The sequence below is a fragment of the Diuraphis noxia genome, unplaced genomic scaffold (assembly GCF_037042655.1).
Source record: "Diuraphis noxia isolate RWA-SAM2 unplaced genomic scaffold, SU_Dnox_SAM2 contig0003, whole genome shotgun sequence".
NCBI lineage: Eukaryota > Metazoa > Arthropoda > Insecta > Hemiptera > Aphididae > Diuraphis > Diuraphis noxia.
In genome coordinates, this window is record NW_028301713.1 from 67,931,345 (window position 1) to 67,958,202 (window position 26,858).

The 26,858-nt window shown below is 30.7% G+C and overlaps 2 protein-coding genes and 1 long non-coding RNA gene across 3 annotated transcripts; 1 reads left to right on the forward strand and 2 right to left on the reverse strand.

Annotated features, from left to right (window-relative positions):
* The first annotated feature begins 75 nt into the window (after window positions 1-75).
* Dnaaf3 (Dynein axonemal assembly factor 3) lies at window positions 76-3,537 on the forward strand. The gene is made up of 2 exons (XM_015519802.2): window positions 76-687; window positions 2,442-3,537. The coding sequence occupies exons 1-2, from the start codon at window positions 433-435 to the stop codon at window positions 3,525-3,527; spliced, it is 1,341 nt and encodes a 446-aa protein (XP_015375288.2). The 5' UTR covers window positions 76-432; the 3' UTR covers window positions 3,528-3,537.
* Window positions 3,524-6,033, reverse strand: LOC107169875 (uncharacterized). The gene is made up of 7 exons (XM_015519814.2): window positions 5,857-6,033; window positions 5,631-5,788; window positions 5,429-5,572; window positions 5,149-5,341; window positions 4,983-5,084; window positions 3,849-3,971; window positions 3,524-3,788 (listed from the first exon to the last, which is right to left on the reverse strand). The coding sequence occupies exons 1-7, from the start codon at window positions 5,917-5,919 to the stop codon at window positions 3,699-3,701; spliced, it is 873 nt and encodes a 290-aa protein (XP_015375300.1). The 5' UTR covers window positions 5,920-6,033; the 3' UTR covers window positions 3,524-3,698.
* A 12,188-nt stretch (window positions 6,034-18,221) lies between these two features.
* On the reverse strand, window positions 18,222-22,983 carry LOC149057693 (uncharacterized). Its single transcript, XR_016191162.1, has 3 exons — window positions 22,444-22,983; window positions 21,074-21,212; window positions 18,222-18,622 (listed from the first exon to the last, which is right to left on the reverse strand). It is a non-coding gene; the product is annotated as an uncharacterized LOC149057693 (long non-coding RNA).
* Between the last annotated feature and the right edge of the window lie 3,875 nt (window positions 22,984-26,858).

The following is a 26,858-nucleotide window of genomic DNA, read 5'->3' on the forward strand; positions in this document are numbered from 1 at the left end:
CTCTTGGCAATCGACGACCATGACGTCACGGCCCGCGAGTGTGTGATAAAAAACCGTGCGTCATCGATAAGTGGTTGGACACTTACCCGCGGTAATTCCGTGTTCAAATATTGAACAATTAATGAACATCGTTTACGCAACGAACGCGTCCGTCATTCGTTGCCATGGTTAACAAAACGAACCGCCGTCGGTTTGATCGGTGGTCGATTGCTTGCGAAACACAGACGCAATATTGAAAGCGCTTATTAACATAACGGTGTAATAATATTATTAATATATTAATAACATCACATTAATATTATGTACTATGCTTTGTTCGGTGGCGAGACGCTGAGGCGTTTGTCCGTCGGATAGATTGGTCACGTCCCCGGCAGGATTGTTCGGGAACAACGTCAAACAGCAGCCGAAAAACTATATTGCGATATTGTCATCATGTTGTGGGGTTCGAGCCCGTGTCTTGATCTGGCCGCACACGATGACGTCGGCGACGGTCATTATTTGAATATATTAATCGTGAGCGCCGGCGATACTCGCCACTTGCTGCAAACGCTGGCCAAACGGTACGAACATTCGTACAAAAAGATCAATATCTATGTATACGAACCAGCCGTCGACATGTATGCCAGACAAATCCAGCAAATAGCGTTGGCTCTCGAACCGATCGATCGGGTTAGCTTATCGTACAAGGTATATTCGATTTGTTTTTTAACGTCGGCGATTTTATTGAGATTGAGAAAATAATTTATTACAATCAATACATTATAATAGGTGCCTATCCACTTGAGTGCGTATTGCGTACAATATAATAATTTGTTTTCGTATAAGACGATCAAATAGTATAATAATAGTCAGTAGATGATTAGAAGGAGATGATAAAAAATTTGAGCCATGAAAAAGACTATCTAAAAATAAATAGTTATAAAATGAGTTTTTAGATTAACTGTCTAAAAAACGATAATAATTCTAATAGTTTAACATGAAAATAACAAACATATAAATAGGTCTACCTGCTTTAAGTAAATTGTTTTTATTACTAGACATCCAACTTAGAAATGGCGTTTCCAATACCATAACAATTATGGGTCCGTAACTGGATTCATAACAAGAATTTAATTCAGATTTTTAATTTTTTTCGAGTAATTAACAAATTAAATCAATCGATTAAACTTAAAAATGTATAGTAGGTATATGAGTAAATAAGAGTAATAACTATTAAGTAATAAGCGTCATTCATTACCAAACAGGTATTATTAATTAACATTCAACAGACTATAAGAAAGTAAAAAAATAAGAAGCATTTATTTTATATTAATTGAGGGTAATCAGACAATTCGGACCGTATCCGGATGATTCAGATTACAAAATAAAATTACAGAAAGCCAACGTTTTTCGTTCGTATATACTTGGTAAGAGACGACGAAAAACGTTGCCTCTGGTTAAACTGCACATGCGCATTTCATATTTCACAATCAACGATCGTCTTTACAAAATGGGTACAGATTCATAGATTATAAAGTTCTTATAATATTATCTATGCACAGAATAGATTTAATTAAATCTATTCTGTGATTTGGGTATGGATTATGCAAGATCTATAAAAGTCTCTTTATAGATCTTGTGTACCATAGACCTATAAAAGTATAAACTAAATTATAACTCAGTTTGTTGTGTACTTTGTGCCACAGTTGGCGCTGTCGGACGTCGTTGGTCATTGTAGATATTGATAAACGAAAATAGCTTAATCACGTCTCAAAACTCTATAGATATTGAGATCTCTAGCCGTGGTCTAAATTGATGGCTAAGTCTTTAGTAAGCGACTGTGTTATTGCCATCAGTCATTGTCCTCTGCATTCCTGCATTTATAATCTGTTTAATTTACATATTTAAACTGAATGATTCAAATTGAATTTTTTTCCAAATTAAACTCATAAATTGCGCAAAAATGATCCATTTCTAGCTATTGAATAGCTAAGAAGTATATTAATTTAACATTTTATATATCAGAAATGTGGGTATTGGATTAATGTGGCCTGTGGATATTGGATAAGGCACCTCACTTGTTTCACCACCAATTACCAAAGCTGCCATTGAATTTAACATATGTAAATATGTTGTTTAGAACTTGAAACTGTATTCATTCTAATAAATTAAAGATTATGTTAATATTAAAATAGGGACATTAAGGTTAGTAAATACATTTATCACTAAAGATAAAACTGCAATATACAAAACGACTGTCTATACTAATATTCGGACTACAATAATCAATTACAAATTTATTTATTTATTACTATATGTCTATATGTGGTTTACAAATTAAAATACATCACATTTATTTTGTTAAATCTATAATTTCTAATAAATTTACACAGTGCATATAATTAATTTGGATAGTTTTCAATTTTCTATTTTATTCATTAATATTGTAATGAAATTTCTAGGTACGTACTTGGATGGAACTCTATGGTAATACTCTTGTAAAGCCCAGCACTAACAGTTATTTAATCAAAAAATCAGCTCAACTTATAGATATCATTACCGATGAAACAGCTAGGCAGCACTGTTTGCCCATTGTACAATTAGATGCACTTAAATATAAAGAAAGGGACATTATTGAAACCATATTTAAATATTGGAAAAATAATAATGGCTTCGACATAACAAGGATGTGGGATAAGAGGGTACGAAACCATTTGGGCACAAGGTATGATCACCGAAACAATGTGTTTGATTGGGATTTACATATGGTTATTCATTATATCGACGGAGGTAACAGAATCACAAATCGAGAGTACACATATTGGCGAGACACTGGTGTAGCTTACACATTTTTAGAAACGGATTGTACTGAACCTAATTATACATTTGCTTTAGCCCTATTGAAAGATGGGTGCAAAATAACTGCAATGGACTATTGTGGAGACATTATAAATGGTCCTTTTCCATCTTTTGGATTGGACTGTGAAGACAGTGATATGTTGAAAATGGGTAACATGCAACCACTAAAACGTTCTGCGGACCTGACTGAGAGAAATTTAACAAGAATGTTCTATGAAATAGAAAATCAAAAGCCTTACAAACACAAAGGTAAAACTGATAATCTCGGAGTAATTATAACTGAACTGCCAAACGTGAAGATCCAAACAGTACAAAATACATCTCCTCAAGCTAGAGTAGTTTCAGAGCGTTACTCCAGTATTAATATTAGTGATGTAGAGATCCACTTTATTCCACGCACAGCTATGACAGATTATCCTACATTTGATAGATATAAGAGTTTTTTTGATATAATGTATTGTGGCCATATTTATATTGAAAAAATGAACGTTCATATAACATCTATGATTAAAGATGGAGGGGTAGTTTTAATGGAAACTCGAAAATTTATCGTGAACTACAAGCAAAAGCAACACGATGAATTCAAACAGAAATTAATAGATTTAATGAAAGACTGTAAATGTGTGTCGTCATCAGAGGATATTGATGTAGTTAAGAGTGCTGTAATTAAATTTAATAAACAAAATTAAGTTATAATAATAGTATTTTATTTTTAACAATAGATAAACTGACATTAATTTCTGAATCTATAATCCACAAAATAGTAAGATAAGATACTTAGTTACCAACATTTTGGTTTATATTTAATTTTCAAAGCTTAAAAAATACTACTGAAAATTATAATACTATCGAATATTGTTTTATTGTTTGATAGCTTTTGGTTCTTCTTTGTTGGACAACCCAGAAAGTAAACTCTTGATGCGTGCTATAGCTCTACCAGGGTTCAAACCCTAAAATAAACATTTTATAATTTAAAATAAATAAATAAGTTCAAATATAAGTATACAAACCTTTGGGCATGTTTTGGTACAATTCATAATTGTATGACAACGAAAAACTGAAAAAGGATCCTTCATTTTATCTAAACGTTCAGCTGTAGCTTTATCTCTTGAGTCAATAATCCAACGGTATGCCTTAAATTAAAAATGTAATTTATTATAATATACATTTTTTATATTGTAAAATATTACAATAGCATATTTTCTTAACTAATAACCTATAGACAATTAAATAATTGTGAGGATGTTAACTAAGTTAACTTGGTTCACTTAGAAGAAAAAATGTGTCACATATCATCAATTCAAACGTGACACATTTAATAGTATATATTTCAATAGCATGATCTTAATACAGCTTAATTAGTTGAACTTAAACAAATACATTTTAAAATACAAGTCCACTATTTAAACTTGAAATACATATTCGTTGAATATTTAAATTTATATTACCACAAAATGAACTTGTTATTTACCTGACATAGTTTTTCTCAGCAAGTTAAAAGGATATTTTTACATTGTGTAATAGATGATATTTAATATGTAACTGATAATAATTCGAATTGTTGTTGTACTTTAATCAACAAATTAATTATTCCAATTTCGCTTATTGTAAAGGGGAATGAAGCGGCTGAGCGGAGTACGGTATCAATTATTAATCGTACCGTCATCGGTTCGAATCCCAGCCATGGACAGTACCTCTGGGCAGGCGCCATTCTCCAATCTAGGCATGGCAGAAACCTACGGGTGCTCAAATCAAAATTCCAAAAACCCTTACCACACATGGGTACCAAACCTACAGTACCCTACCCACAACTAATGGACTGTTGCTGTGGGTAAATTAATAAAAATAATTGTAAAACTAACCCCTCCACAAATTCATAATTACGTTTAAAGAAATTACTATAACAATTTTAAACATTGTTTAATTATTTGTGAGTTTTCCAAAATAGATAGCGAATCCACCAACACAATATGTGGGGGGTTGGGAGGGGGGCATGAGAATATTTCATTTAAATATGTAAAGATTCTACAAATCAAAAACCAAAATTATTCCTATGCATAGATATAAAAATAAACGAGAACATTAATGATATTCACAAAAATGCACAAGTACATGCTCAATACTTAAATTAAATACAATTATACCTGCATGAGAACTGCCGGTCCAAGATATTTCTCAGAGTTCCACCAGTATGAAGGGCATGATGTAGAACAACATGCGCACAAAATACATTCATATAAACCATCCTAAAATATATAATATATATTACATTATAAACATAATTAAATATAGCGGAAATTAATTGCTTACAAGTTTCTGTCTATCATATGTATGTTGCAAATGTTCTTTGTTGTTGGGAGGTGTTACATCAGTATGCAACCAAGGTTCAATGGAAGCATACTGTTTGTAAAACAGTTTCATGTCTGGTACTAAGTCCTTGACAACATACATATGAGGTAATGGATATATTTTCAATGGCTTTGACAAATCAGCATTGACACCACTTTATAACATAATAATTATACATAAATTAGACTATGTGATTATAAGATAAAACAATTTGAGCATTTTAAGAATAAGGATTACAAACCTTATGCAGGCTAAAGTGTTGACTCCCCCAATGTTCATAGCACAAGAACCACAAATACCTTCACGGCAAGAACGCCTAAATGTCAATGTAGAATCTTCAGAGTTCTTAATTTTGATCAATACATCCAAAACCATAGGTCCACAACTGAAAGTATAAATAAGGTTGATTTTATTCAATATTATTTGATTGATACAATACTTACGAACTCAGATCAACCTTGTATTCTTGCATTTTTGGCTTCACTTCGGGAGTTTCTGGATTCCATCTATACACTTGAACGGTTTTGATTTTAGGTGTTTTATCCACAGCAACCCCATCACTAGCAGCTAGAGCAGTTGATACATGAATCTGCTTAATTTGCTGCAAATAAATTATTTACAAGGTGAGATTACACAATATTGCATAATTGTAAAAAAAATTGTACAGACCTGTGTGAAGGGTTGTTTTAAAAAACGTACAGCAGACATTTCTACAATGCCTAATCCAGCCATAATGGTTATTTGAACCGAATAATAAATTCAAAAAGACTATTTGTATTAAAGAGGAAAAAGGAATTGAACAACCTATGACAATAGTTAAAACTTGGAATATAGAAAAGAGGTTTTCAGAATAGATAACAAACATATGATTAATGTTTATAATTATTGATAATTGTTGTCGCTTAAAATCCAGTGTAGCCATTTTATCGATCATACATTTCCATGTTATCACTACGTTTATTTTTTCCTATTACTCGTGCTCTTAAGCTTGTCAGGCCAAAAGCCATTCTCTTATGATAAATTATAAAAAACAAAAGACGAAAATAAAAAATAAGTAGTATACACATTTGTATATTATAATATACTAGACGTCAGTATCTAATGTCTACAGCTGTGAATCACACACAAAATTTGTTAAATTTCATGAATTACATGTAATAACTTCAATAACTCCACCAACTCGTGTGTAATACCACCTAATTACAGTCCTACCTTTGAGTAACTTAACTTATACTTCAGACTTTCAGAATACAATGGAAAGTTCCGACACGACAACCAAGGTTACGTTGTACTTCAGAACTTTTAAAAGCCGTTTAACATATGAGTTAATGTTTACGGCTGTCGTTGTTTTGGACCATCTTTAGTTAATTTTGTACCTACCACTGCTTAAAATATATTACCTACTTAGCAATATAATAAAACCAATGTTAGAACTTATTCGAGTTTTATACATTTTTTTTTTAAAGTTATTGTCGATACAAAATTCGTAGGGTAGTAGCCAGTAGGCTAGGGGTTATAAGGTTATATCAAAAACCTTGAAAATATAATACAACGTTCCTCATAAGGTTTTATAAGTGGAAATCAAAAAAAAAGTTGAACATAAATCCACAATTTTTTTATAACCGTTTGAATTTAAATTTGGAAATGATATTCTTAAAAATCACGAAAATTGGCAAATTATTTTTAGTTAGGGATTCATAATTTTTTTTCATATCTAAGATTTTTAAATGTAACTATGGCGGACTAAGATTCTTAGTCCGTGCTATGGAGTAAGAATATGATGGCATTGATTTAAGTTCATTAGAATGTTAGAAGACAGATCCAAAAATGAAATAATTACTGTCTGAACAAGAGTGAAGAGCAGTTAGGTTTCTATTATTACCATGTCACCAATATCCAATATTATTCATTTCAATCGACTAAAGCTCATTGAGTATTATCTGGCAACGCTTACAAACTTATTCTAAACAATTCCTTTCTCAGAACACTAAACATTTAAATTAAAGTATTTGTAATCTCCCTTAAATATATCATATTCGCTTGTCCAAGCGGTTTTGCGTGCTAGACAATTAATCTTGTTTAATTCCCCAAAACCCTTAACATTCCTTTCAACCTCCTATTTCCATTCTTAAAATACTAATTCAGAATCTGACATCAAAATTATAATTTCGTTTATTTTGGAAACTGGTTTTATTATATTATTTATTTATTTTTATTCTATATTCTATATATTTTAATTATTGTATAATATGATATGATATAGTCATGCTATATATGGTAGTTATTTGGTAATAAAAAAATAATCTCAACTATAAGAACTATGAACTATTCAACTCTTCAAGTGATTTTCCAGAAAAAAACACTATAACGAAATCTAGGTACAAATGTTATACTTCTAGCCTTCTAAGGTATAATTTTAAAATTTTAAATAAAACCTGGTAAATTTACTGTGGATAAATAACTGATATAATGTAGAATTATAAACATTAGACAAGTATTATACGATGTTAAAGTATGTCAGTGATGAACGCTACCCTTACGCCTCTCTTTATCTGCAGCCGCTTTAGTCGGCTTTAATACAGATATAATATGTGCTATAATACCATATAAGATGGTATATATATCTTCCTTTGTACATACATAAACTATTTAATAACTTTATAATTTACGGCGACCAACGTACACATATAAATTTAATAACGATGTTCAACGGCAATTTTGAAGTGCTTTGATCATTCTTATACGGTAAAAGTTAGCTGTTATATTTTAAAATACTTCTGATATTTGAATTCACTAAATTAATAAATATATTAATAAATCTAATATATAATGAACAACGGTATAATTAATTCCTATACTATATCTTGAAATTATTTACTGTTACAAGTTATACAATACAATTACACGACTAATTCAATACAGTATTTTATTATATTACAGTCCTATACAAGTCTCTAAAAATTTAAAACGCATATTAATAAATATATAATGGGTAAAATATAATAAAATAAAATATCAAATTCGAGCAGGCTTATCAACAAATGAAGTGTATATTGTATTCATAAGAATAAGTTTGGTAATTACCAACAATTTAAACTGTATATATTTACACTCGTATCAAAAGCTTTTTACGGAATCGGGTAAATTTATAAAATCGCTGTTGATACTCGAAATTGAATCTTGAGTAGAAAACTAAATTTTTTTTTTGTTTCAATCGCCATTAAACGTCAAACAATATTTCGACGTCTAGCCACCATTAAATCATTTACATGCAGTGCACCACTGTGCATATATTATATTCCATATATATTATATGCCTTAATTGCAACTTGCAAGGGAATGATGGCTGTTATGATATATTATTCTATGCCTGTGTATTGCAAATTTCAGTATTCATATACATACGCATATATACGCTACACCTACAGCTATTACACTAGTTCATAAAATGATCGTGTAGGGCACTTGGCCGCAGCATCTCCAACAAAAATCCGGGAGTTAAATTTCAAAAAGAAAATAATGTAATATTGCTAAATTTCCAAGCGGTCCTATTTTTTATTCTGGTAAAAAAAAGTATATATATATTTCTAATTTTTTTAATAAGTTTGATCATGATACTTATATATCATACCTATATAGGTTAGGTATAGTAAGTACATATTATAATAATTAATACTCTATAAATAATAATACTTATAGACGTAGATATAAAACATTTAATAATAGGTACCTATGATATATTATTATTAATTGCAAAAACTAGTTCCATATAACCATTGACTATAGAACAGAAAAATTCTTATCATAATCAATCTATTCTACAGGGTGATTCTATTAAGTGGGTACACTAATTATCTCGAAAAGTATTTACTTTTTTTCAAAATATTTTTTTCATGGTTTCAAGTTGTTAAAAAAACAACGTTTTTATTAAAAAAATATTTTTTTAAATATTTTTTATCCTTATCATTTTTTAAGTTTTTTACTTTTTTGAATGACAACATAGAGTTTTAATTTCATATTCCAAAGCAGAATATTTTTCTAAGTATTGATTCATAATAATCGAATTTAGGACGAGTAGTTTATGAGTTATATGTATTTAAAGTTTAGACAAGCAGAGTAGTGGACAAACATTTTGCGGGGTAACCCCGTACCACTCCAATCTGCCAATCTAAACTTTAAATACTTATAACTCAAAAACTACTGGTCCTCTAGATTCGATTTTTATGAATCAAAATACTTAGAAAAATATTCTGCTTTGGAATATGAAATTAAAACTCTATGTTGTCATTCAAAAAAGTAAAAAACTTAAAAAATGATAAGGATAAAAAATATTTAAAAATATAATTTTTTAATAAAAACGTTGGTTTTTTAACAACTTGAAATCATGTAAAACAATATTTTGAAAATAGTAAATACTTTTCGAGATAATTAGTATACCCACTTAAAAGAATCACCTTGTATAATCAACGATATAACATTATACGTTTAAGGATGATTCTGCTGAACGCAAATTTGCTGTGATGTTGCACGTGCAGCATTATATAAAGTTAGAAAGAAAACAATAACAACATTGTTGTGAGTTGACATCCTATTAAGGCTGTTGGAGCACACCGTATTTTTTGTAGTTTTAGACCAATAAGCGGAAGATTAGTCCGATTATTATTTTAAAACTATGTATGAGCTCATCATCAATTTTTCTAGGTTATGTAGGAAACAGATTTTTGAATTTTGTATTCAATAAGGCATAAAAAATATGTTTACTTTTAAAAAAATTATGAAAGTATTTTTATTTTATATACATAGGTACATTCAATTTTAAAACATCATTTATTTTTCCTAAATAACCTAGTAAAATAGTAAAGTTAACGAATACAGACTTATTTTCTAAATTTAAATCGGGTCATGGGAAGTAACTAAATAAATCTTTCTCTTATAGCTATTTAGTACCGATTTAAAAAAAGGAAAAATTTCAAAAATTCAATTTGGTGACCTGTGCATGCGCGTGCTTATGTAAGACTGTTCTTAGAATCGTAGACAACATGTTACCAGTGTCATTAACCTATTGATCGATAAGGAACGAATGATTATTGATTATGAAATAATAAAGTGATTGTATTATTTAAGAGGTACTGTGCATTTTTGCGACTTGAAAGAGCCGAGAATAGTGAGTATTATAATAAAAAAAGGCGGGTAAGTCGTGGATGTCACTCTGCTGTACAGTAGGTTACAAGTGGGTTACTGTAATGGATGGAATTAAATTTGAATCCAATGATATGATATCATTGTATACGAAAAACGATTCTGAGCGAAGACGGTTTATCTGTCTAGGATATATTATAGATTATTAAAAATTTTCAAATCTTAGATTTAAAAAGGAAATTTTTTAATAATTTCTAGCATAAAATAATTTGAACATTGCCGTAATTTTTACGTATTTAGTCAATATTTGAACTTCAAATGCTAATAAAAAAAAATCGTGCTTATGTATTTTTGTAATTTTTTAATCACTATATGAATAACTTATGAGGACCTTTGTATTAAATTTTCAAGTATTTTTATGGGGCCAAAAAAATTTTATCAACACTTCAAAAAAATTTTTTCAGAAAAATTGAAAATTTCAGTTGTCTATAAATACCTCAAAAAAAGTCAAAATATTTTGAAAATTAAATCATGCAAAGAAAATGTCAATCTAAATAACCGGTAAAATTTTCAAGTATCTACGACTTATACTTTTTGAATAATAACAAATGTTTAAAATCGTTTGAGGATATATCGTTACCGTTACGCTATTTCGAAAAAAATTAAAATTCAAACGCACTTAAAATTTTTCCTTTAACGACGTTTCGAGTTTTCTCTATAGCTATTTGAAGGAAAACTTATGGAAAACTTAGTGTTATATTTTTAATCCTTAATTATAAACAGAAAAAATTTTATGATTTTTAAACTTCAAAATTACTTGCAAATATTCGCGATTTCGACATATTTCGTAAAAATTTGAACTATAAACGCTTATAAAAAAAAAATTGTGACTAACGATTTTTAATTTTTTTTAGCTACAATAAGAACAACTTATAAGGAACCTTGTATTAAATCTTCAAGTTTTTTTGGTCGTCCAACATTTTTTTACCGACACCTCAAAAAAAGTCAAAACTTTTTGAAAATTAAACTGTATATATATAACACTAACATAAACATTTGGTGAAAATTTCAAGTATTTACAGTGATCAGTTTTTGAATTACAACCATATAAAAAAATCAATTTGGTCGAAAACTGGTTTTGCGTAAAAATTCCAGTTTTTCTGTCATTATTTTTTTGTTTTTCTCGATTTTTTTGAAAACTGTTGGAAAATGTTTACTTTTGACCTTTATAATGCACCAAGGTTCTTCAACTTTACATCGGAAACCACCCCCAAAGTTTGAAATCGAAGCATTATTTTGACTAGTTATGCTGTACACACACACAAAAAAAAAAAACACACATCATTGTAAAATCAATACATTCATCGCTTCGCTCAGAATCTAAAATTCATGATACATATCTTTAATCATGGTAAGTAAGCTTAATATACAGTTTACAAGTGGTGATTTTATTCGCATAAAAATACGTAGATAGAGGCACAAATACTACGACTTACGATTTATGAATATAAGCTGCTACAGTCTGGCTATATATAAATAGACAACGGTCTTATAATAATATATGGCCTATATTATTCAACAAGCATACGATATATTATAAAGTCGGGTAAAGTCAAAGATATCGATTTGGTACTGAACAGATCTGCAATAGTGCAGTTTTTAATGTATACTTACCTATATAATATTTTAAATAGGTATACAACAAAGATGGACAAATATATCCATTTTACCCAATTATTCGGAGCCATCTGGTTTAACCACTCCCCCTTATCCATTTGAATGGTAACATTGAATTTGTTTTTAATTATTCCATTGCGTTGCGTAATAATACAAAATAAATGTTTTTAATAAATTTGGTAGACTCTAGAGAGTATATGTATAACTCAACAGGTGTATCTATGAATATAATAATGTATATAAAATAGGCAAAAATTTAAATTAAATTAAATATTTTTTAGTGCTTATTGTTATTCAAATAAATATAAAACACTCTTGGATTCCATCATATAAGAATATAAGATCTCATTCTTGTTTGGTTTGATTAGGTAGGTATATAATTACAATATTATACAAATTACATTAAGAAAAAGATTGCTTCAGAAGTTTAAAAGTTGTTTATGCTCAACCAAAATGAACAATTTTGAATAATTTTCGAAGTGTTAGACGTAATAGACCTATAATGTTGATCAATGATGTGAATTGAGCAGACTTTTTGAAACATTTCTCATAATGTTTTAACTATAATAAGTAATATCCAAAGCATTATAAAAAAAATAAAACGTGTTTTCAAAAATATTTCCAAATAAACTTTTGAATTGGTTTAAGCGAATTCTTTTTAATTAAGTATAAAAAAATTTAGAAAATTTGATGAAAATTCGTTAAATATTAAATTCCATAGACATCTGAACTTCAAACGCTCATTAAAATGTACTTTTACTTTCCAGGAACTTTTTTTTTTAGTCAAGTTAAAAAAAACTTATTATTATCGTTTGACCAGAAAAACTTATGAAAATGTTGTTAACGATTTGGAAATGTATACGATTTTAAAGAAATTTTCAAAATTCCATTATCAAACGTTCATAAAAAATTATTTAGATTAACTTTTTTTTTCTTATTACCTACATTAATAATAACTTATTAGAAACTTTGTGTTGAATTTTCAAGTATTTTGAAAGAAAGAAAAATTATTTAATGAAAATAATTGAAAAAAAAAATTTTTTTTAATTGAAAAATTGTAAAGTGTTATTTAAAAAATGTTGATTCCAATTATCATAAAAGTATAATTTTAATGTTTTATTCTAAATAAAATAAAAAAACATATTTTATTGAAATGCAAGCCTTGGTCGTAAGGACAAATTTATTTGAATTTTCTTAAACAATTTATATTTACTTATAAGTTATAGATATATTATATTAACGTCCACTTACATTTTTACTTTAGGTGTTAAAATTTCTTGTATCATCAATTGATCTTCATTTCTGGTTAGTGCAGAGGTATTCAAACTGTGCGTCGCGGCTCCCATGGGCGTCACGAGAGTTTGTCAAGGGAGCCACGCGTCAAACACAGAAAACCAATATCATACTATCTAGGTCTTGTATAATTATTATAAATATTATTTGCAATCATTATGGAAATTAAAACGACACACCTTATTACGATTTGACCATTTGAAGTCTTATTTCTAGTCACTGTTATTATCACCCATATAGCATATTTCCTATATTGTATCCGTGTTTTGTTTAATTTTTTCATAATAATTTGGGAGCCGTAAAAATATTGTGAACACCCAAAGGAGCCGCGTGCTGAAAAAATTTGAATACCTCTGGGTTAGTGGTTTTTTCCCAGGTTTGTCTACGTATAGTAAGTATTTAATTTTTAATAAAAATTAATCAAATTCTATTTTATTTAAAATAATTATTTCGTAACAAATGGTTTTGGATTAGTACGACTGGCATTATATAAAAATAATATAATATACACTTTTCCAAAACGCCGTGATCATATCGCACTCATACAATTGAAGCGATTATTTATCGATGACATAACAATCATAACATCATGATATAGATCTATAGCCGTGTATGGTAGTACAGTTTTATAGTACCTATACTTAGTATGTTAATGGCTATTTAAAAACTAGAATTATCATTATTAATTGTGTAATCGTATCCATGTAATAACATTTCGATTTCAAGAAAATTTACCTATTGATGTAATTAATTTAAAATATTACAATTTCCTTTTAAAATAAAAAATACGATTACTAGAGGATCCGACATTAATCACTCTGCTCAGAATTTAATATACAAGTAATACTAATAATATTCAGTAACAAAGTGTTTTATATAATGATTAATGATAGAAAAGAGCACAATTTTATCTTTGGGCTCTTAAGAGGACGTTTCACCCGCATATGTGTTGTCTCCGTCTTATAAGACGTGCGTAACATTGCAAAAACTGTTTCGCGCGGGAAAGAACCTAGAAAGATACAGTTATAACTAAGAAACGAAATTTTCACCACATAAAGAGGAGAATTTTGTCTGTGCAATATCGTTTTTATTTTTTCGATATCAGAACTACAAAAAAAGTTATTACAAAACACAAAATTAATTAATGTATTATAAAACAATAAGATTTTTTTTTGTATAAGTGATAAAAATACTAAATTACTAAATACTAATAAATTTTGTTTCTTAGTTATAACTGTATCTTTCTTGGTTCTTTCCCGCACGAAACAGTTTTTGCAATGTTACGCACTTGTAAGACGGAGACAACACATGCGGGTGAAACGTCCTCTTAACACTTGTTAAAAGTCTGAGCGCCATATATTTGTAATTTGAACGTTACCTTTTTTGAAGCTGCGAGTGCAGTTAACACTTTCTTTTTTTCCACGACTGCAATTCGACTTTACCCCAATGGAAAAATTCCAAACAACCTAACCTTCAACAGTCTTTACATACATTACGGACATCAAATGTCCATTTTTTTTGTTTTGAGCGTGACTACAAATTATTATATGAAATATTTAATACATATATTATTACATAATGCAGTACCTTTCAGGTAAAATTCCTCCTAAACATGTAAACTATGTCAGCCAATGGCCTCCACTGCCGAGTGCCGAGGCTTATTTCTAATAAAAAAAAGTACCTTTCAGGGTTCGTTGTTGTACCTAGATTCTTATATAGATGAAACATTTATTTTTCAACAAAAATTCTAAAAAAAACAAACATTATTTTCATAATAAGTTGATTTTAACAAAGCTGTTTCAAATACTTCAGTTGAAGGATGTACTAATTTATTTCCGGTCATTTTCGCTGAATAATAAAATAAAAATTATCAGCCTAGAAAGATAAACATAATATGAAAATTAACTGTAATGTATCGTAACTGGAGTAAAGATTAAACATAAAAAAAGGTCGGGAAACGCTGCTGTAATAGATAGAATTAAATTTGAATCCAATGATATTATATCATTGTATAGGAAAAATGATTCTGAGCGGAGACGATTTATCTTTCTAGAATATTTTATACTAAATTAATTAGATTGTTATTTTTAAAAAAAAAAATTAGGTAGGTACCTCTATAAAATAAATTCAAAATTAATCGAATCAGATTCATTATGATATAGATTATTAAAAAAATTCAAATCTTAGATTTAAAAAGAAAATTTTTTATGAATTTCTATCTAAGATAATTTGAAAATTGTCATAATTGTTACGTATTTAGTCAAAATTTGAACTTTAAATGCTTATAAAAAAAAATCGTTACTATATATTTTTCAACTTTTATTGTTATAATATGTTAGGACTAATAATAATCGAAAATTGCATGTTCCTATAAATAGTTCAACTTAAGTCGAAATTTGCACGATGGATAGAATATAGGTACTTGTATAAACATTCGGTGAAAATTTCATGTATCTATGGTCATTTGTTTTAAAGTTATACCAAAAACCAAAATCGATTTTGTCGATAACTGATTGTGTGTAAAATTCCCGTTTTTCCCTTAATTTTTAGTTTGTTAATCCCGATTATTTAGAAAAATTGAGAATATTTTACTTTTGACCCCCCCCCCCCCCCCAAAGTACCAACTAGATTCACGATTCACTTACTGATCGAACGAGGTACTGAAGTCGAAAATTGAAGCACTTTTACTGCTCAAAACTTACCCCAAAACGTGATGAGACACAAAAAAAAACACACACATTTATCTGCTTATATATTATGTTATTCTTATCACTAATCAAACGTCCGAATGCCTTTAGCTGTTTCAGTTTCTCTTTGAAATTTTAATATACACATAGTTATATTGTTATACTGTTATGTGTTTAATAAAATTATAACCATAATAGCTGTTATATGCTTGTCAGTGATCTCTAACATTTGGCACGCGACTCACAAACCTTTTAGACTTACAATGGCCCGCAAGGTATATTAATTTTCTTCAAAAACCTTTGAAATAAATAATTATGAAACAAAAATCAATATCTATCCTTTTATAATATCTAGTATTAAATAATTTCATATAATTATAATCAATAAAAAAAATAATTATTATCTTAATTTATTTTGCGTATTTTAAATTAACATATTGAGATAAATAAAGTGTATTTTGTTCGCCACGAACCGCTTTGACGTATATAAATAATAAATATAACCCGTTGGTAATTTGAGTTTAAGACCACAGTACCACACTTACTATGAATTGTATGTTAGATTTGCAATTTAGCAATTTTGTGCTACAAATACCAAATTTTATTTGTTGTCGATAAAAAACTTAGTCCCCCACCTTTTTAACGTAGTCTTAACAGTCATTTATTACTTCTTAGTATAGCATTGGCCATTTGTCCTTCAAGCAAAAATTCTTTAATAATGACTCCTCATGTAGAATTAAATATTTATTATATATAGGTAGCTGATTCTCTGGTAGTGGTAAGTATATTATAACAAAACTTACCGTTCATTTCATACATCCAAAACGGCAAAACGCCTTTATTACAACTTAAAATCGATTGTTTTGTATATAACATTCAAAAAATGACATGTATGTATTTTTAAGTTATTAAATATCTTGTTTATAAATTATATTGCACAAAAAACTGATGAATAATATTGTTGAATAAAATACAATACCTATATAAATTTACTATTTAAAATGCTATGGAATATAATTAAATAATTTAACGACTAAATTTAAAAACTTAAAATTAAATTAATAAGTAATAACCACCGAACCACTTACGACTTACCAGTACACCCATACCTATATAATTGTATGAGGACCCTATAAAGTATTAACTGTATAGACTCACTTTTGGATTTAAATAAAATATATTTTGGTGATATTCTCAATTTTTTATTCGAATAACTGCTTATTATACAAGGATACGAAAAAAATTATTTATTATTTACAAGTTCGCAGCTATTTACTATGACATTAATTCGTTTTAGACATATTATATGCAAAACTACAAAAATGCAAAAATAAGCAATTCAAACTCAATTTTTTAATTTTTTCTTTTCAGTTGAAATAATTATAAGAGTGCACTAAAAAACAACATTTTACAAATATACATTTTATCACAAAAAATAGCATAGAATTGCAAAAACCAAAATTTTAACATTTTTATTAGGTTCATAAAAAATCAGAATTCAAACCACTCTTTTTGAATAACAACAAAGTAATTATTAGAATCGTTATTCTACGTTTAAAAATTCAAACTTAAAAAGCATTTACCTACTATATAAGGAATTGTGCTTATACTTTGACTAATGAGAGAAAGTGCAGCGTCCGACCAGAACCCGTTTTTCTGAGCATCCCTAAACAATACCCTGCCAAAGACAAATCAGTTCGATAACAGGATATTACTGTGGGAATACGCAGAATTATTAGCGATTTCTAGTTGGACAAATTATATTATCTGGAATCATATAAAAGGTTAGGTCTTATTCTAAGTTTTCAGGAGATTCAAAATCACATTTTTTAATGCATGACGTATCATATTGCATTTTAAGCTTTTTGGCCAAGCATAACACTTTTAATCAACATATTTTAGAGATATAAAAATAAAAAACTCAAACATTTCAACTTCCAATAGCATTAGTTTAAAACTATCATTATTTAAATAATAGTTGTATGTTTCAAGTGTCTATGATTAAAATAAAATATTTTTGAATTACAATTATAATAGTAGTCCAATAATTTACCATGATAAATCAAATATCAACAAAATTTAAGCAAATATCTGGCTTTAAGATTATTGATATCAAATTATTTTAATTTAATTGCAAATAAAACAATTATACATTTGAACATTTTCACTAAAAATATAAAATATATTATATCTTATAAATAACAAACCTGTAATTTGTTATTGGTTAAAATTGTTTCTATTATTATTTTTTTTTTATATGTATATAAGAGAAATAAAAATTCATATCCTTAAGTACGGGAATTTTTTTAAGTATGTATAAATTTTTTTTTTTATATATAGCTATTATTAGTTACATAATCTATTGGTTTTAAAGATATGTAAATAAAGAAATATATAACATAAATACAGAAATGTTGTGGCCACGTGAAGATTAGGCTCATAATGCGATCAAATCCCAATATCCCTTGTCAATCTATCACTACAAATTGCAATGTTGTAAATACATAATAACAATGAACGCTTAATCAAAAATAAAGCAGGCTTCCCCCGGGTCACTGTAAAATAATACAACCGGATCACTGATCACTTCTGTCTGCATATCTGACCAATACGGCAGCCCGCTCTCTATTTGACCGCTCCTTTAATACATCAAATAAATGAATAAAAACTAAAATCTGTTATTTCATTGTAATTATTACAATATTTGACTTAGTTAACACAAAAATATATAAGTTAGACTTATTTTGTATATTACATAATATGCCAGTACTATATACATTTTAAATAAGTTTAAATACATACTAATTATCAATCATGATTTATGATACACTACTGAATAGCAAATCTCAAGCATGCTAAGATTAAAGCTAAATATTATTTTTTTTTTTTTTTAAATACATATTATGCTTAATTGCTTAATATTAGTTCATAAATAATAAAGCATTCAATAAAAACCTATGGTTACCAAAAAAAAAAAAACAAACAATTTTAATACGGAAATAGGTTATATAAATAATTTGGGAAATTAGGGAGCATGAATCCATAAATTTAACTACTAATACACATTATGCTATTACACCATTTATATGATATATATTATATATACATATAATATACAAATTATATTATCTGAAACAAATTAAAAAGTGTAGATATATAGTTTATAAAGTGAAGACCATCTAACATAAAATAAATGTAAATTTACAAATAATAATGCTATGAAGCCCTTTAAATATATTAAAACATATTAAACTATTAAAATTGACTCCGAGTTTAAGTCTGTAGGCTGTGTACAATTTGAGCCGGCTTAGTAATATAAGGCCAAAAATATTTGAATACACTGATTTCTGAACAATAAAATATGTGAATAATAATAAATAGTAAATATTATTTAAAATTAAAAAATGAGCCATCATATTTTTAGGGCTGACTGAAATCCTAAAATTCAGAAATCTGATAACTTATCTTCTGACACTGCAACCATATTGAAATAAGTTATTTTAAAGTCTTAAAATTCCTCATATTTTAAAATCAGGAATAATATTTTTTCTCATTTACAAGTTATAAATATAAAAGAGAGCAAGTAGGTACTGCTCTGCAGAACAGTAAGTATTGAGTGGTTCACTATAATGAATGTGTTAAATAGAGTATATTATCAAAAAAATATAAAATCATTATAATATATAAAAATGATGCTGAATGATGATGGTAATTTTAGCTAATACTACTAAGTACCAAGTATGTTTAATTATATAATGTTATTCAAGTAATTTAATATTGCTCTGAATATTGCATTACTAATACAGCAGGTTGAGTTGAATATTGCTTTGAAAATAAAAAAAAGATTGACCAAACCAAAATCAGTCAGTATATTCATAGCTTTGTGGTATCAGTATTTCAATGTTTAGCAATAGATTCTGAATAAAAATTACATTCCAGTTTAAAGATTATAAGGTAAAAAAAAATATTGTTACTATGTGATAAAAACTCTGATTCAATAAATTTTTGGTCAACAGATGCTAAACAACAAATTATTTAAAAAAATTAATTTAAAATCATGTTATAGATTTGTTGAATAACTATCACTGTACAATTAAATAAATAAAATGTAAATCTTTAAAATTAGAGTTGTTAAAAATGGTTTTCAATTCAATATTTAACATGTTAAAAATAAAATACTATAGGTATAGAAAAAATGAGATAATATAAAACTATGATAATAATTACTGATAAGTTATTGATTGTAGAATCTAAAAAGAACTATATTGAGTAGAACATTCTAATCTAATACTTCCAGGGCCAGATCTTCAATATTTTGGTAGGAGGGGGAGCACATAAATTGTATAATTTTAATATTAATAGCTGATGGTTATAATAATAAATAAGTATTAATAAGACACTAAAGCTGTAAATCCTGTTTTATCAGTTCGAATGCAAATAATGATTATAATAATTAATAGTTGGTAGTATCATTAAAATAACTGAATTTTTCATTTATATGACACTATAGTAGTTACATAAGAAAATTCATTGGGGAGTGTCACTGGATAATTCTGTATTATTCTGGAAAATAATGAATACCTTTGATAAGAGGAACAATTTTGGTAATGCACTTAGGTACCCATGTGTCAGACAACTTTTGGTTAAAAACCTTGTTAAAAACAAATAACAATAGCTATACATATATCAGGTATATAAATATACATATATATATATATATATATATATATATATATTAACCTTATTCTAATAAATAGATGATTACGAGGATGATTATAAGATACATGTACAAGACTTAATGTTCACAATTCACATAGGTTTCATATATTGTTTTTATAAAAACACTTATCATACTATCATAGTAATAACTTAAAATTTATTTCATAGAAATTGCAAACCATCTACAAAAATTGTTTTTGATATATAATATATACCTATATATTATATTCAAACATGCAAATTGTAAAAAAACAATTTATAAAATATCTTAGATCTCAATTACCAACTGAATGCAAAATAATTTTTTTTTATAACTAAAATGCATACATTTTACTCTAGCTATTCTTATGATATGAAATTGTATTATATACTTTTTTAATAAATTATGATGAACTTAAACCAAGTGTTCATACTGAAGTCATTTAAACTGCTAGCTTAGAGTGTGTGTATTGAGAACAACAAAAAATAAAACAACCATTAAAATTGTAATCCATTTGGCAACGAACACTTCTGTAAAAAAAAATGTAACAATTTAAAAAACCACGATTTAAAACATTATTGATTCTTAAGAATATCAAGGAATATCGAATAAACATGCTAGGTACATGACGTGAGTTGGATAGATCGTCGTTTATTAGGAATTAAATCAAGCGGGTAATAAAAATGCAACTGCGTGGAAAATGAATGAAAATACGGGATTTAAAGAGTAGCAAATTACACCTTGGATAAAACCATTTCAATAGTTGCGCGTTTTGGTAAGAATTTAAAATAAAACACATTTCCGAGAAATAATTCAACTCAAAAAACATTGTGTGCTCCTGTACATACTCAGAAGTGAAGGGGTATCACTATTTCAGTATTCACTGTATCGTCTTTATCAGCGTCACTCACATTCTATTAGACGTTGTACGTTAATGAATCTTATTAGTTATTACTATATTATAATTAGTTACGCCAAAAATTAACGACTTAAAAATAAATAAAAACGAACTAATATGGCAGTACCTACATAGTACAATATTATAATCGCGTTACAAAGAACGATCGTGACTAGGATTAAAATAGAAATATTTAACAGACGATTAAAACTCGAGAAAATCGTTAGTCTAAAAATAAATATAGTTCAGGTATCGTCTATACCTACTCTATATAATATTAAGAGAAATGGATCAAGAATTAACTTTAAAAACTAAAGAATTAAATAAATCCTATATAAAACAAAATATATTGTCACTAAATGATAAAATTCTGTGACTAAAAACTATATATAATCTTCAAAAACAGTACCTACCTATCCGTAAAATCGTTTTTTCCCGTAATAACGGGATGGCTCGTCATGATCACAAGCACAACTGGTTTTAACTAGATACAATCTGATTATAAATCGAACCAAATAACCATTGTGATGTTATAGTTGATTAAAAATAGCAGCCCAACATGGTATTACCGTGAGTTACGAAATTAGCTTTCACAATGATCTCAGAATGGACAAATGATAACTCTGACAGATCAAAGTGAAAACCAGCTTCGCATCAAATAATATTGAGAAGTCGAGAAAAAAATTAATAAATATAATAATTTGAACGAGTAAAATAAAATGATTATATAAAAAAAATTTTGAAAAAAAATATTATACTAACATTAAGGAAATATAAAATTAAACATAACGCGTGACTTACTGTTATATTTCTTAAAGACGAAACACACATAATGTACAATACACTACATTGAGCACACATACCTATCGGAAACGAACGAAACCACGTGTTCCATTTCCTGCGTTTCCGGTCGATGAGCAAGACAATAGACACCCGGCAATCCGACGTCGCGTGTTTTGCCCGTCCACAGACGGTCGATGCGGGTAGCGACTAGCGTAACGAGTTGTAAAAACGATTGATTTCATTACAAATATATCGTTGGAAAAAAAATAATTCATGAGTGCGACGTAAATAGCGGCACGTAGGTAAATGTAAAAAAAAAAAAAACGATAACCGTTTAAAGGAAGATTCGCGGTATCGGGAACAGAAAAACCTCGCGACCAACGAAAATTTCGTATCCTCGGCGGGATGGTGGGAAAAAGAAAAACTTCGACTAAATAAAAATTATTTTAGAAAAAAAAAACAGTACTTAACACGAGCGGACACGTTCGCGGCTCGGCGCGGAGAGCGAAATAGTGTAGTCGCGGAGCCGGAGCGTCGTCGGGCATCGCAGGCACACGCACGCGGACACCGCAGACACACGACTCGCAGGCAATAAAACAAAACGGCGACTGCGAACCCGATACCAACTACCGACCGCGCGACTGGCAGCTCCGTATGTATACAGTTTGTACACGTACGCGGCGAAAGGTCGTGTTCGGTTGGTACCACGGTATTATTCCCCCTCTACGAATATCAGAGCGCGCGCGCGTTAACCGGCCGGCTGGGTGGCTAGCTGCTGCTGCTGCTGGCGGGCGGGCGGCGGCTCGCTCGCTCTACGCACGCAAGCGCACGTCGTCGTCGTGTTCCTCGTTCTCGCTCGCACCCATCACGCCCGCGGACGGGCGGACGCGGCGCGCCGATGTGAAGACGACCGAGCAGCGTTCGCGGGGCGCCGCCAAACCCGACCGAACACCGTCGATCGCACGCACGGCGACGGTGACCGTCGTCCGTCGGCGACGACGCAACCGTCTCGCCCGCTCACACCCTCTCACTCACCCGCCATCCGTCGCCGGTTTCATTCAGAAAATAATTTACTTCCCTCTTCACCGCGCGACCCAATCGATGGGGCGGATTGGCGGTGTGTAATGCGTGTGTGTTTTACCCGGTGGGGGACGTAAGGTGCTAGGAAAGGGGGTCGATGGGCGGCGGTGGGGTCGGCGAACAGCAGACGTACGTATGCGGGCGGCGCCTCCCACCAATCCACACACGCACACGTCGCAGCGCCGTTTAATAAGCGACATTATTTTTATTCATATACGCTCACAAGCACACGTCACACGCATACGCACGTACGCACACACACACACCAACGCTCGTTCGTATGCGTTTCCCGTCGTGGTGATACGCTCGTCTGGACGACGTTATGCGTGTACATGTGAGTTCCTAGGCAGCGCGTGACGTCACCGTAGGGAAAAATAGTCCGATGCGACGAAATCGTATTGCTAAAAATAATATTGCCACGTGCTCGGGACCGTCTACAATATTATAAATTAATATCATAACGATATAATAATATTATATTGTACGGGTGTTAAACCATGCCCAAACCCAAATGTAGTGCTAATTATTTTGTCCACTGATAGAGAACGACGTGTTGCTCGGTTGCGGTGTTGATGGTGGTAGTGGTGCGACGGCGGCGTACGTTCATGAGGGGGTGGGTTCGCCATGAGAATTTATCGATTCGGACGGTCGAGATTTCTGAGTAATGGGTGATGAAAATTCACAGAAATATAATATAATAATTGTACACACACACACACACACGGTGACGCGTAAAATAACAATAATTTATATTAAACCGTCGCCGATCGGTCGGTGATGACGACGAGGTTCGGTGAAACGGAGGCAATAAACATTCCACTCAAACGATGCATTCACCAGTTCACCACCACACACGCTCGACGCGCACACAATATATTACATTCGACGCCACCGGCGGGAATGTTGCGCACAGGTATTATTAACATACTATAATATAATATTATATTGTTGTTTGTTGTATTATATAGTCGTCGTCAAGACTCGCCGGTTTCGGAATCGGAACACGAACGGACCGGCTGAGGGAGAGGAAGACGAAGCTATATGTAATATAATATAATAATAATATTATAAGGAGCGAGAACCGGACGGAGAGAAGCATAATATAAGAATTGGAACTTGGCCATTCGAATGGCCCAAACGTGTGTCCCGGTCGCATTAATTAGATTTAATTGAATATACACGACAATGTAATGAATCGACGATACGAGTATATGACGACGACGACACGCTACAGGGAGAGGGGTCGAGTCTCCCTCGGACAGTGTGGCGAAGGTTGTCGGTCAGACTAAAATTAACGTCTGCTGGTGTCCTATTGGTTACACTTACAATAATATAATATTATAATAAATACATAATATATAGTATTTGGTATGTTGCGAGATTATACTACTCTTTCGTGACTGACGACGTTGTACGATTTCATTGTTGCTGAACGCCGTTGTACTTTGTCCACCGCAGAAAGCAGCGACGATAGACAGAAACGCGAATTGTCTACGTGAAAGTAAAAATAATGAAAGGTAAAGTCAATAAGCGACGAAAAAGACGAATTCCTCAAAGAAGACCACTCTAATAATTACTATACTACTGACGCTACTATACTGTCTATTAAACAGTACTATGAGCTGATAGCTTCCGCAACTATTTAAGTCTGCTACTCTACTTCCAGTCACAACTAGGTATATATTCTATAAATAATAATAATAAAATATAATCGTGAATAGCATATCGATTTAAGGAACTTTTTAATTTTAACTAGCCGTCCCAATCAACACCGTAGATCGTCAATGATAGGTATGTAAGTAAATACCTACTAAATCCGTCCCTCGGATCGTGTAAAATGCATGAATTAAACTGCACACGCGTCTTCGGCACAACATGCACAGACATGCATCGCACTGCACGCATACATATTTATTATTATACACATATAAATCTAAAGCGGTGTTTCGAAGAAATGCGACATACCGCTGCAACCGCATACCACAGTGCGGGTCGATAACCCTTGCACGGCGGCTTAGCATAATACACAAACGCATCGACACTTGCACGCACGCGCAACGGACCGACACACAAGCGGGCTCGCGCGCACGCAACACACAACAGACCGGTCCTTCGCCGCCGCCGGAATGTGCCCCCCATTCCACTGACCTCCGTGTTCCCACAGCTCGTTGGTGGCCCACCACCACAGACGTCGTCACCACCACCTCCATCGATTTTTGCCCGAGTAAAAGCTTTTGGCGGAGATGTCGTGTCCGGTGAAACTGCGAGCTCGTCCCAAAGTGAATTGCACGAAGCGGACGTCGCGGATGCTTCGGAGGTGGTGACAGTATGAGAACATATTAAGCAGTTTTCGCCGACTGTGTAATGCGACAAACGTCGATCGTGCACAGTGGCACAATTATCGGGAGCTTTTAATGTGGAATTCGAAAGGGTCCCTGGTTTTGGGGGAGGGGGGGTCGATCTCCTAGATCTCTTATATTATAATATCATATTCAATAACAAATCCACGGATTATATATACTAATCAAAATTATTAATGGTATGCCGTAAAAACAAGAAAAGTTGATCACATGTGTGTGTTTGATTTTATATAAACAATATTTATAAATATAATAATTATCAACGATTACATGTGAGTAAACCATTTTTTTTTTTTTTTAATTATAACTAAGCATATCGACTATTTTTCATTTTCATTACCAGTCTGCAGGTATTTTTTACGTGGACCACTTGTTATCTGCAAGTCGCGTCACTGACCGTGCACCATGTATAATATCATACCTCTATCGGTGTTTATATAGCAGCCTCAACGACTCATCGTAATATTTCATATCATTCATTAGTTACTATATTATTAGTAGATATTGTTATGATCGCCGTCATAACATCGCAGAAATTCGCGAGTGTGAAACAATAGGTTCGATACCGTTCGGCCGGCCTTTGAAAGAACGCCGGACGAGGGCCTCGGAGTCGCGTATTCACCGCACGTGAAATAGAGCGAGAGAGTGGAAGGGGAACATTTTGATACCATTCAGAACGTTATTAAGTATAATATATACACGCGGATAACTGGAACAGGATGTGTGCGGTGCGTGTGTGTGTGTGTCCGCAAGCATATATGTACAGTAATAATAATAATAATAATAATAATATACACACATCTATATTATAATATACCGATCTGTGCACGTCGCATATTTTATGCACTGTTATATAACCCACCGCATAGCATTTGGCACGCACGTGTGACGTAAAAGGAAACGATCGGAATTTCGCACGCCTAACGTTTTGGATCTCGGCCATCATCATCGCACCATCGTCTTCTCCGCGGGGACACGCTTTTTGAAATACGCGCAGAATATTATATACTTTATTATAACAGCATATATAGTATTATAGTTGTGTGTAGTCTATA

Bases quoted from the DNA above. Each gene is read 5' to 3' on its own strand.
- Dnaaf3 (XM_015519802.2), top strand. From the start codon at position 433: ATGTTGTGGGGTTCGAGCCCGTGTCTTGATCTGGCCGCACACGATGAC. The intron at 688-2,441 runs GTATATTCGATT...TGAAATTTCTAG, and splicing joins GGGTTAGCTTATCGTACAAG to GTACGTACTTGGATGGAACT.
- LOC107169875 (XM_015519814.2), bottom strand. From the start codon at position 5,919: ATGGCTGGATTAGGCATTGTAGAAATGTCTGCTGTACGTTTTTTAAAA. The intron at 5,573-5,630 runs GTAAGTATTGTA...TTATACTTTCAG, and splicing joins TACAAGGTTGATCTGAGTTC to TTGTGGACCTATGGTTTTGG. The intron at 3,789-3,848 runs GTTTGTATACTT...TGTTTATTTTAG, and splicing joins GTACCAAAACATGCCCAAAG to GGTTTGAACCCTGGTAGAGC.